Here is a 13,448-nt window from a genome sequence, read left to right as displayed (position 1 = left end):
AGGTGTTCTGACTAATAGGCAAACACTCACAGATCGAAAACAAAATTCATCCAAAATGGATTCAAATAAGGCACAATTAAATAGATCTACATACTGTATATGTGTATATAAAAATAAAAGACTGCAGACTATGTACTGTTTTGCCCCTGTGGATTTCATTCCTCTGAAAAATTCCTTTTATTATCCTGGAGAACAAAGATATTCAACTCACAATCACTGTTGTTGCTGCCAGCTGTGACCAAGGACAACACCAGAGAAAAATACTTAAAAATTAATGCCACAACTGAGCATGGGGTGTTTACAGAGGGCCGTGCTGCTGAAGCATTCATCCCATGAAGAACAATGAGTATGGAAAAGAATATCTGTTTCCCTGGCTCTCATCTTTACATTTTCATTCATCGATACCAGATAGAAATTTACGAATTGAGGTTTCTAAATATAACAGTTTTCTAAAAATCTAAATGGGCCGTCGCTCTTCTTGCTCATTTTTGCATTCCCGATGAAAACGCTTATGAATAAAGGAAGGAAGCCGTCTTAAACAAACCACTGATCTTCCCCAAACGGTGCCTTTGAAGTGTGACTGACAGCCTTATTAATCAGCAACTAATGCTGAGGGGAGCATTGTACAGCAGCAAGGGAGCATTACAGAAGGATTTTGAGCAAGTGACTCATTTTCCACCATCAATTTTAAAAAACAGAAATTGGCATTTCATTTTAAAAAACACAGTTTGATTCATTCATCTTCCACATATCATATCACACACTGCCTCGTCTAACCGTATCCACATTTATGTACAACCTCAATTAAATGGCGGAAAATACTCTGAAACATAATTAAAGTCAAATTTGGTGCAGTTTCCCTTTTTTTTCTTTTATCAATTTCATCATAAGTTTGTGGCCCTCTGGGATATCTGCAGTCTCCCACACATGGGGATTTCTTTATCTTTTACCTCTTCCAGAGTGATTAAATTACTTTGCTCGATATTTCCTGAGGATCCTCTACTGTGTAACCGCAGCGTTCTTAAAACAATCCCAAAAATGTTGGACGGATGTGTGAAATGTAAAGAAAAGATGGTCTGAAAATCTCCTAAGAAACACACTTTATTTTAACTGATTTGCCAATTTAACATTATTTCAGTCTATATGTGCGCAGTGAAGAAAAAATCCAAGACAAATCCAAGAAGAGCTGCCTCCTCAGACTGCAGTTGTAAATGTCTTTTTCAGGGTCTGGCTAGACTATGTAATGCGAGGAAGATTTGACTGCTCGTTTATATAAAATGCTCGTAGTCAGATCATCAGTCAGTGTTTTGATTTATAGCTTTCAACACTCGATATGAATTTAAGAGAGAGTTTGAAACAGTCTGGGCTTTGAATCTTTCATCAAAGCCCAAAAAAATATGCTGTATCATTTTACATGCAAATGTGTCCTTTTAATTCTGCTGTGCTGTTTTCTGTTTATATACAGTCTAGTCAAGATGACCAAACTCAGCTCGCACGCTCAAAAACCCCAACGATGCAAAATAGGGAAATTATTTCTCCTCAACACTCAAGAGCTGACATGGCACGCTAATTACGTGATTGCCAATTGCCTCTGCAAACACTAATGAGCCAGAAAACAATCAACAGAAAATCATTTTGCCTGAAGCTGAGGATGCGGCCGCTGGGGTTCATCTAATGTGTCAGTTTGCAGACGCCACATCTGAGGAGCACCTTGGTAACATTTAATAGAGTAGTCCGACATGCTGATCGTAAAAAAAAAAAACTCTCTTACTGTACACAACTAACTGGAGAGAAGGAAAAAAAAAACTCTTACCTGACTTCACAAGAGTGTACACTGAGTTCTTTGTGGAGGAGACCGCTGGTTAGGTTATAGACCAGTACAGATCCATTACTGGTGCCTGGGAAAAAGAGAGACAGAAACTTGAGACAGGCTGACAAGAGGTCACAAACCACTCCGTTATCTTAGCAGCATCTCGCCTCCAGCGGGACCAGAGAGGCGATGTGTCAGACGAACACTCCCGAGCGTGTTCCCTGTCACTGCTGTAGGTGTGGATTGAGGCCGAACATCAAACTCGGTGTCATTCCGCTCACAGCCCCGGAACATGGCACAGCTTTATTTGCTGCTGGGAACAACGAAACAGTTCCATCTTTTCCCAGACTGAAACTGATTAAATACTGGTGATGATATTTTACATTTCCAAAAACCGCCCGGAGGGTCGAAGCAGGGATGGTTTTCTCATGCAGTCTAAAAACATTTCACTTATTCGTAAATATCTGTAAACTTCAAAACGATGAAATGGTAAAACATAACGAAAGCTACAATGTTTTGCACGTGGAGAGCTAAAACATGGAAAACTGGAACATCAGATTTTGGAAAAAGACTAATCACAGCTTTAACACTTTTATGATGGGATATGCAAACCCCCTTATTGATCACTGAGCTGAATACCACATGTCAACAGGTTCACTCTCTGTTTTGCACTCTAATGGCTGTTTGATACTATAAACTATGCAATAAGAGTTTATTGCTGCACTTTTAGCATAAAAAAAAGAATGCCAAAACATTATTTACTGTATGAAAACGATTACAACCACTTTGTCATGGTTTTGTGGAATGCCACTGGCTGGTTTTATATCGGTGAGAAAAACAAGCGTTTGTAAAAGGTTTTAAACAACTGAGGTTATGACCTCAGTAAGAGAGCTGAAAGACACAGCACTTAACATAATTACTTTATTAAGGTGCACAACTCTGCAGCAGAAGTGAAATCAAACTCAATTCTACTTACACGTTGTGTTTACTAAGGTTTGGAGGGAGGAGGGAGTTTTCTTTTTATTGCTGCAATACATTTTATTCAATACTGATCCGGAGTGTGATGGAACTACTCTGATGAGTGGAAAAACTGTTTAGTCTGCAGTGGGCTTCAGCAGGACCACCACCAGGTGACAGGACCTCTGGAGGTGGAAAAGTGTATGTGTGTTTGGCCGCAGAGTTCCATTTATCAGCGTTTGCGTGTTTCCTTCATGCTGTCTGTGCAGCTGATGGATGTTGTGTGTCATGCAGGCAAACAGGCTGAGAGTGGGTGCTGAAAAGTCCACTCTTGTCTGTATTCCCAAGAACCCGCAGTGGTTTACTTAAGGCAAGATGATTAGCCGCGTTTTATCCAAAAGTAACAAAATAACCACTATGATTAACCAGGATTGTCAGGGATGTCAAACACGTGGTGCGTAAGGCCGAACTCCACGCTACACAGCAAATGGCAGCAGTGATCATAACCAAGACCAGTGTCTACATTCACTATGTAACGGCACATGAAACGCACACAAGATGAAGAAGAACTGCTTGATGGATAATATGATTGAGTGGTTTAAATGAGCCAATATATATTTCTCCCATTTCACTCATCGTACTTTTATATTATTTAACAATCTCCTCATTTCATGTACGTTCTCTATTAGAGCAGTGACAAGCTTTTCTGTCGACATTAAAAAATATAATCCCCACAAATAAATTCACTAAAAGCTTGGAAAATTCATTTTCTATCACCAGAGTCTTAAAAAAACTCTAAATCTACAAGTTGACTCAATCACGTCTTGACTTTTGGACACATTCTGAAAGCAAAATATATTTTATTTGCGAAGTCGAATGTAAGAATCCAAAAGCAAATTATCACAATCTTTACTCAATGATTTTAATATGTGTAAATTTGTTTGTTTTTTTATATTCAGACTGAAATCCACATCTGTAGACCTTTGATGTAATGCACTGATATTCATCCTCATTGATGGAAAATCATCTCTCAGATGAAAAAATACACTTCATGGGAGCAACATGGATTCATATTGCATCCATGTATCAACATGATGAAAAAGAGGAACGTGATTGAAGAAAAAGGAATAAAAAAAAACAAATCATGAGGCAAGGCATACTGGCTCATCAGTCAAACATGGCGGCCGTCTTTTCCTGGCTTGGGCATGCATGGCAGCACACTGACATTTATTGATGATATTCACTGCCAACAGGAGCATCGGGATCAATGCAAAGTTATACAGAAGCCGCACGCTGAGTTGAAATTCAGTCAAATGCATCAGCACTGATCGTTTCATCTTTCAGCAGGACAACGATCCAAAACATTCAGCCAAAAGCAATCTGCGTTTGTGAGGGTGAAGAAGTAGAATATTTTCGACTGCCTGAATCGAACACCTGGCCTCAGTGTGCTGCTGAGCACCTAGTAATAAGACAGAGCAGCAGTGAAGGCTGGGAAAAGCATTGGCAGGGAAAAACAAAGAAATCTTGAAGCTGTCACTTAAATATATTCATCTTGATTATTTTCTGGGTCTTTAAAATTACCAGAGAAACCCTAAACTTTTCATACACAGTTCTGTCAATGGCAAAGTGACAATCGCCTCCAACTGAAGCGGAAACTTAGTACCCATTATTTAGTTTCAGACTGAAAATGCTTGAGCACAGGGTCTGATTAAGTGTTGCCTTTGACAGATTTACCATCTCGTTCCCCAAATTAAATGACAAAAACAATGGATTCCTTGAGAGTGCGAGAAATTCCTCTTCAGATAATAGGAATTCTTTCACATGGTGCATTAAAGTCAAATTTGAAAGCCGTCCAAAACAAATTGTTCTTCAGCAAATGCAGGTGGTGACAGATCAGAAAGATCCTCAACTGAACCCAAACTCAACAAACAAGCGTGGAGAGGCAGAAGATGAAGTGCATTGCAAACTGAAAGCCTTGGATAGATTAGTTTGTCGACTGAGAACTGTACTGATACTCCCTTTGACAGACCACTGGAGCCGAGAATGAAAATCTATCAATTTAATAATTGGTTTGCTTTTTGAGGTGCATGCCTCAGCAGCTGTCTTCATACAATTAAAGAAGTTTATTCCCAACATTTTTACTGGGTGACTTACATTTTGCAGTGTTGATATTTTATCATGCTCTCAATGTTCAATTTTCTGAGCCAAAGAATGAAGGATGAAAAGAGCGGCCAGGCTCGCAGGTAAAGATAAATCAATAAAGAGAGGATGTTAGCCTGTCAGGATTTGTGTACGTGTCAGTGGAAAGGAAAGCATGGACTTCCTATCTATAATGAAGATGTCAGGTCTTTTAGGGATCACAGCTTTTTAACCCTGGAGATCTGACAGCGGTAATTCCGGTTGGCTTCACAGCGACTGTGACCTTTCCTCTGGAAATTCTGAGCAAGATAGACCGACCGAGTGAAAAATAGAAACAGAAAACAAAGAAAAGTGTCCACGAGCCTCTGCCTTTTGTCTAACCGTAATGAAAGTGTGGATGGCAATTTCAACCCCCAGCGCTTTCACGCCACCGGCAGCAAGCCCATCACTTGCTTTATTTGGAAGGTGTAAGAATTCTGAATCTCTTCACTCTTTCTCTGACTTGTGGCGATTCAGAGAAACTCAACGACTCTCCCATTTTAAACCAGATACGCAACAGAGAGAAAACATAATGCACACAGGAATAGAGGCCAGGAAACCCAGCTGTATGTGGCAAGCATTTATCCGCAGGTCACTCCGAATTTACCAATCAGGTGTGTTCGCTGGCTCTTGGTAAAGAGGAGAGGAGACATGTGCCATCGGCTGTCGGAACACCTGTCACATTACGAACTCCAGTATCGATAATGAGGAAGTGAGAGTAGCTAGTGTTTCCCAAAAAAGCACACAGAGGCCAAACACCTGATTTCAAGACTCTAACCAGTGTTTCTCAGGCTTCACCTCCTACTTTACTTGCACAATGTACACATTCCTTTTAATGATGTTCATGAAAAAAGGCGGTTTTGAATTACAAATATGAGACTCCAGACGGGCTTACAATTGCACAGTTCCTTTGAATTACCTGGACATTTGCTTTGAACTCTTCAACAAAGCTTGAGTCCCAACCCTGATCTCATTAAGCAGTCTTTTAAAACTTATATTCACAAAGCGATTCAAAGGAAGAGGAGCAAAAGGCACATTTCAATGATGCAGCAAGAGGCCGTTTAAATACTCGACTCTGCAAGGCGACTAGGGGGGACTTGCCGAATGATGTGATCGGAAAACTTAATTGCCCTTTACTAGTTTTAGATTCACGGTGCCACAAAGAAACTGAAGTGCAGAGCCAACTCTGCACCATCTGCAGCAACTTGATGGGCTTTCCCTGCACCGGCTCCCGAGCCACATATTGATTGGAAGAAAAGAGATACAGGTCTCAAGAGTGAAAAATAGGTTTTGAAATGGCTACCTCCGACAGAGCAGTAATTGCAGTGTTGTGTGGCAGCAAGGAGATAACGCTCATAAAGGTAATAAAGAACAGCACTGGACGCCTGTTTAGGTCATTAAGCAATAATCTGCTGCTGAACTTCAAAGATGTGTGAGTTCCACCATTGCGGGTGTGATACACGTAACGGAGAGGCGAAGGGAGCCACTGGAACGGCTGGAAGATGTGTAGGTTGAAGGTGCTATTATTCAGCTGCTCGTCTGTGGGTCTGAAGGAGCCCGTGTGTCTTTGAGGTATGATTAATTTATGTGGGCTCTGTCAGGGGACTGAGTGTAGCCTATTTTTCAGCCTGACAACTGAACTGAAGATTCGTTGTAGGGGGTGGGTGTGGGGGGGATGCAGCGGTATGTCTGGGCCATGAATGGAATTTGATGCGTAAGACTTATGTGTGTGTACAAACATAACCAGTTACATACACGAATGGATGAATGCAAAACTATCAGACACACAGCTATGGTCATAATTGCATATATGCACTGTGCACAGCCACAAAAAAAATGTACAAAAATTGTTATGCTGATCACAAACTAATCGATAGGTACTCTGACTCTCATGGCCTTCAACCAACAACAGTCCTGGAAAGTAATAACAGAGGCTGAGACCCCAGGTTAGTTCTGAGCCTTTTTACATCATTTTCTGACTGCAAACAGATAAAATGACCTGCTACTCATTCACTTTTAGTGTGAACATTCAAATTAATTGAGTGGAATTTTCACACTCACTGACATTTTGTTTGAGGAATCTTCACAGCTTTATTTAACCTTAATGGGACTTTGCGAAATGACTTTAAGAAAAGAAGTCAGCTGGAATAAGAACATCTCGGAACTCGAAGGACGACTTGGGAAGGCTAATCACTTTAACTGGTACTGATGTACACATTCTGAAAGAGCTTCGTTCACTTGCTTCATTCACTGCTAATGTGTTGCTATTGAAGGAGAAGTGGCTGAATATTCTCACAGGATTAGGCTAATTTGAATTTCAGTAATCCACATGCATAGAGTATTTTGTCTCTTCAAACTCAGAGAATTAGAGATCAAGTCACAAAGGAACCTTTTTCAGTTATTCATAAACTGGAGTAATGAACCTGGTTGAAGCGAGGACTCTTTGTCCAGTTTTCTCCCAAGTAAAACCAACAACCTGACTTTTCGATCCCATTCCCACTCCACTTTTAAAATAATTTTATGGTTTCTTTGAGGAACAGTTTTTAAATATCATGAATTGCTGTCTTCAGACGGGTGTCTTCCCCACTGAATTAAAACGGCGGTGGTAAAGCCTCTTCTGAGGAAAAGCTATTTAGATCCCAATGTTCTTAATAACTACAAACCTAGAGTGAACCACAGTGCTGAGATGGCCCTTTTAAAATTTTTAAATGACATCAGGTGGAATTTAGATGATAAAAAACTCACAGTGCGGTGCCTCGGCAGTCCTGACCTATGTAAGCGGTCTCCCAAACGTAAGCGACAAAATGTGTATGTGTATGTATATGTGTGTACATTTGTGTGTGTGTGTGTGTGTGCACACACGCGATTATGACAAAAGTGTGGCTATGACTTTTGTACTTTTATAATATATTAATTTTTGTTTTTAATATTTTAATTCTGATGGGCAGAGGTGGGAGTTTGGAGCCTGATCAAGTCATCTCCATGCCATGTTTTTGCTCTGACCATGTATCACACCAGGTGAATCTAATCAGCCCTGCTCCTCAGCTTGTCTGTGGTACATGGTGAGGGCAGAAACATGGCATGGAGATGACTTGATCAGGCTTCAATCTCCCACCTCTGCTGATGGGTAACAAAGCACTTTGTGTTGTTTTTAATACGAAAAGTACTTTATATTTAAAGGTGCATTAAGGAGTTTTACAACCTTAAAAATACTTATTTTCCACCATAAATATGTTACACATTTTTAATGATGTGTGCAATGTGCCCTGACATATTCATTACAAGTACCTCTAACGGCGCTAAATTGTCACTTGAAAGTTGCAGTGCCGGTCCGGCACCAGCATTTTTTTGGGGAGAATTTGAAAGGAATGACGTAATGTGCGCTCCGGCTGGTTAGGTTTCATTATGTCCGCCATTACTCCGCCAGATGCTTAGTGAGCAACAACTGAGCAGGATCTTCCAGAAAGTAAGAGAAGACTGGCTTCTAGCACTGCCACAGCTCCAGCACAGACTCCACCAGGTAAAAGAAACTTTAATCTTACTTGAGCGCTACTAAACGAGCGAAGACGGAGTTCCCCTCTTCCGTGCACACAAGCCACAGGGACGAGTTTTTCACTAAGCTGCGTTACGCCCAAGGCCTGCAGGGGGCGCTGTTTCGCATAAAACGTGCAAACTCCTTAAGGCACCTTTAAAGTTTAATTTGATTTAAACCTCACAGGTCAATAAATGACTTGGACATGCGAGGAATTCGAATGTGGAGCTGGAGTATTATGGTCATCCAGTTGTTGAGTCCTCAGTAGGCGCTATGATTAACCGGAGCAAAATTTCATATATCAAGTCAGGTAATCTCTTTTTTCCTTTTTTTTTTTTTTTTTTTTTAACACACAAACACATCATTTGATTGGCAAACAAGGAGAAACGTAAGATAAATGGCATTCTGACAACCAAAACTGATTGAAACACCTCTAGTTTTGCCACAAACCAGTGGTCTTGAAAATACGGAGTGAACCCCAGACAGCTTTAAAAGCGTGCAGAGGCAGAAAAAGTTGGGAGAGAGGGAAACGCCTTTTCAATGCATGCAGCTAATCAATGTACCTCGGCAAGTAAGCAGGTTCACGATAACCTGCTAAGTGTTTTTTAAAGCACTGAATGCAAAAAAATGAAACTACTGTGAAACCAAAACTGATAAATGATGCATTTGTGGTGCGCTGACAGCACAATTATCTTCTTGACATAAAAGTGTTGAATAAAGTAAAACTCCAGGGTTAAGTGAGCTTGATAATGTGCAATAGAGTTTGTAAAACAATCCATTTAACACTTGACATGTTTTACTGCCAATCATTGAAACGGTTTTTGTGCATCGATCATGTAGTCAAGGGATATTCGGTCGACAGTAAATCATTACCTACCTACAGCCAGGAGCGGCTGGTAGTGGTTGATATTTTTGGTGGTAAGAGGTGGACACATGCGAATGGCAAAGGGCGGCAGAGGCAGGCCGGACAGCAGGCCGGTCAGCAGGAACTTCAACTGGACCTCTTGCTGATTGGACAATGGTGGAGGAACTTCACCGGCGATCAGAGTCTGACCTGGAGGTGGAGTGGAGGGGAAAAAAATGAAACAACACAGAAAGGCTTAATCACTCAAAGCCTTTGACACTTTTTCACTCTGCAGAAAAGAAATCTGAGATATTAAATCAATAATCACCCAACGACCAATAGGCCAGAATCAACAACTTTGTGCTCTGTAGATCAGTAAAACCAGAGAAACTCTGAGCAGCGAGTTTCTGTCTTCGTCATAGTGAAAGAAGTGTGAAGAGCAAAGTTCTACAACTGGAGCACGGGGTTTATGTTCCAGTATTTCTAGATAAAGTGCTGCAATCCAACATATTCTCAAAATTCTGGTACAATGGTGCGACACAGATATAGCCGAGTCATTTTTTTATCCATTACAGTCTAAATAGTAGCAGTTGGCCTCATTTTAACCATTTAAAGAGAAAGTGAGCCATAAGTCTTCCTGCATCCCGGCTGGTAATGAGACTTTTAAATGTGATACTGATGTTTTTCCCTCACACAGGAAGCTTTCATTTCTACTTGCCACCCATTATTTCTTTTGCAATAAGACCTAGAGTACAATTAACTCTTTCACAAAATCTGTCACACTGAATAGCCAGAAAAGAGGTAACTATATTGAAACTCTGTAATATAAAACCTTGGAAAAAGGTACTTTAAAGCAATTCATGAAGCCATTCTGTCTTAATAAGACGCTTGAAATCTTACACAATAAAAAACATCCTCCCTCATGCCTAACTGCGTTTGTAAGGATCCACCAACGAACAGTAAAGCACACAAAGTGGAGCATCAGCACACCAATGTGCTGTGCTGGTTCTAAATAGGAAAAGATAAAGAAAAACATGGATTTCTGCATTTGCTATGCCTCTGAAGTAACAGCAGGAGGCAAGCTGAGTAGTGCGCCACTGATTAGAAACCTTTCACGAAACTGTTTTCACCCACGACTCAAAGGCCACAGTCCATTCAGCTACTGAAAAAGGATGAAATGAGCATGACAAGGACGATAGAATCTATTTATCTGTCGTTTATTTATTTATCTCCCGCTTATGTGTGAAGAGTCACCAAGCTCTCTCAGATATACCAGGTCACTATTCTGTCACCTCATCTCCAGTGACGGGATCGCCTCCACTGCTCACGCAGATTCAACAATCGGTTCAAACACCATCCAGCTACACAGATTCTTCTTTCTCTCTCTTCAAGAACTGGATTTGTAATCCTGCTAAAACATCTTGTCGACTGTCAAGAACCTGAATTTACAGGACGTTTTTCTTCCTCACTCGTCTCCTCTCCGTTATTTGTAACATCTCTTTTGTTCACAGGTGTAACTCTTTCTGATTCACCCATCTCTTCCAAGTCAAAGGCTGGGCTGCTATTCTTTTTTTAGAAAAAAAGAAAAAACCTCTTCCACAGATAATCAAAAAGTAATCAATTGCTGTAGGATTATTCTGAAAAGAACTATAACAAAATTATGAGAAGTGATGCATCAAAACCACTTCTGGGTGAAGTGAGTAACCCTCATTGTATCTTCATCACGGCACCTGTTAGCAGGTGGACTGTATCACAAAAACAAATAAACATTGTGTGCATCAAGTTGTTTTAGCAGAAACAAGAAATGGAAGCAAGTGCACGGATTTCAGCGCATTAGAGGGCTAGACGGCTGTGCCATTGTAGCTCCTCTTCAATTTTCACTGCAGTGACCAGTATTCATCAAAAGTGGTCTATGATAATAAAATCTGTGATCCAATGACAGGGAGATGAGCAACCACAGCTTGTTAATGCACTTGCTCTGGTTGGGTTGAAGTAGGCCTGGGCGATAAAACGATAGCGATAATTATCGAAATATAATTTTTGTCAATAGAAATAATTAAAACGTTCGATAAAAGTCGATAGATTTAAACTGTAATTACACCACCCAAACACCAGAGAAAGGGGGGCGCTAATGCGACATGAACGCTAGTTTTCGACCAACATTCAAGCGAAGAAGAAGGTGAGGAGGACCAGAGCGGCTCGCACAGAGCATGAAAGCTAAAGGACAACACCACAGCCAAAATGAGCGATGATGAGACGGAGGATTACACCGAGCCGACCCACTCAAAGCATGCTGAAAGAATCGTAGACAAGAGAGGCCCCTCATCTTCAGTTGTTTGGTGGTATTTTGATTTTAGCCTAGCGATGCCGAGCAGTGCGCTGCTCACACGGAGCGTCGAAGCGGCACAGAGCGGGGCGGCACTGCTGCTCGGCGGCGCTCACTCGTAGCAGAGCGCCCAGCGATTGAGCGCAACTGCTAATGTTAGCCGCAAACGCGGAGCTATTACTACATTGTTTTTCATGTCTGTTGTCCGGGCGCTGCAGAATTTAGCGAGGGCGGGGCGCCTAGACTGAAAAGATCTAACGGAAACCCTGAGTGTTGAGCCCAAGCAGCAACAAACCCTCATTACAGCATTTTTTTCGGGCACCGTGCAATGTTCTGCATTTTAACTTTTAATTTTGTGCAATGTTCCTCATATTTGTGAAATGCTGTGTAGTAGTTTGTCATGTTCTGACATTAAAGACTGGTTAAATTACAAAAGCAGCATCTGGTTTTGTCAACTTTCACTCATGGTCAAGAATCAGCCGTCAAATTTGAAAGAAAAAATGATTTGACAATTATCGTGATAATTATCGATATCGACTGATAAGAAAATTTATATCGTGATAACATTTTTTGTCATATCGCCCAGGCCTAGGTTGAAGGTTGCAATGTTAGGGCTGACCATCATATGGAATAAGACAAAATGCATGTAAGATGCGGACTCTCCCACAAACTTCCTAAAATATGTCTGAAATGGCTCATACGTGCTCCTGCAGCCCAGGACACAGTGTCAGGTTTAAGATAAAAGCTTTAATGTAGCACCATGTGTGGTGGAACTTGGCAATGGAATTCCTCTGTTTGCCTTTTAATTTTATATATTCATTTTTTTCTCTTCTGTCAGTAAGATGGGGAGTTGAACAAGATTCTAAACATTGCATGATGCTGATCTGTCTCTTTTTAAGAGTGAGCCGGAACTCTAATTACCAAGCATATGAGTAGTTTTTAGCTTTGGCACAAAATATTTCATGGTGAATAATTCCAATTTTGGTGTTATTTATTTGTCAATATTCTGTTGTGTGAAGGCACGAGGACGCTTGTGTTCACTTTCCAAGTTCCTAAACAAAGGAGCCGGTTTGTGCTGCTTGTTCACTTGGCAGTTTTTCTATTTGTTGAGAGAAGAGGCCCACTTATGCTTTATAATTTTCATTTATTATACATCAAGTGTCAACAACGGTTTTAACCTTAATAGTGCACCCGTTGCAATGTCTCTCTAGAAAAAGAACCTTATAAAATTGGGTCGCTTATTTGAGGCTAGATTAATTCATGTAAAATAAATGAATATAGTTTCTGAAGGTTAAAATACAAAAAAGACAATGCATGTGTGATTGTGAGAGAGATAGGTGGTTGTGTAAACATGCAAAAAATAGAGTGACAGTGGATGCATTTAAGGACCTACAGTGTTCAAAAGAGGTGAAGGAGAGACGGCAGGCAGGATGGAGTGAGGAGAGACAAGCGTCAGGAATGACGTGTGACGTACAGAAAGAACGAAGTGTTGAGAAGCAGTAGAGACCTGCTTCGGAGAGGCTTCGGTGAGATTAGCACTGTTTAAAGGACAGCGACAGCGGAAGTCGAAGTGGCAGAGATGACAGATCAGAAAGACAGCTGAGGTTGAGCAGCTTAGACGTAAAGTTCGAGGAGGAAAGCTGAGATGGTTCTGACAGGTGCTGAGGAGAGATAGTGGCTATATTAGAAATGAAAATAATGTTTAAAATGGAGGAGAAGAGTAAGTGTTCAGAGGAGGTTTCCAGATGTAGTGAAGGAAGACGTCCAGATGGTGAGAAAGGAGAATTACTGAGATGGAAGC

At 40.9% G+C, this 13,448-nt stretch overlaps 1 protein-coding gene across 1 annotated transcript in view; it reads right to left on the bottom strand.

The window, feature by feature from the left end:
- Window positions 1-13,448, bottom strand: part of wdr11 (WD repeat domain 11) — a 66,918-nt gene that overhangs the window by 27,647 nt on the left and 25,823 nt on the right. The window contains exons 10-11 of the mRNA XM_030106229.1: window positions 9,355-9,531; window positions 1,814-1,898 (exon numbers count right to left, since the gene is read on the bottom strand). Coding sequence (XP_029962089.1) covers window positions 1,814-1,898; window positions 9,355-9,531 — 262 coding nt within the window. The remainder of the gene's footprint in view (window positions 1-1,813; window positions 1,899-9,354; window positions 9,532-13,448) is intronic.

This window comes from Salarias fasciatus, chromosome 13 (genome assembly GCF_902148845.1).
Source record: "Salarias fasciatus chromosome 13, fSalaFa1.1, whole genome shotgun sequence".
Lineage (NCBI taxonomy): Eukaryota > Metazoa > Chordata > Actinopteri > Blenniiformes > Blenniidae > Salarias > Salarias fasciatus.
This window is presented reverse-complemented; position numbering and strand designations above follow the sequence as displayed.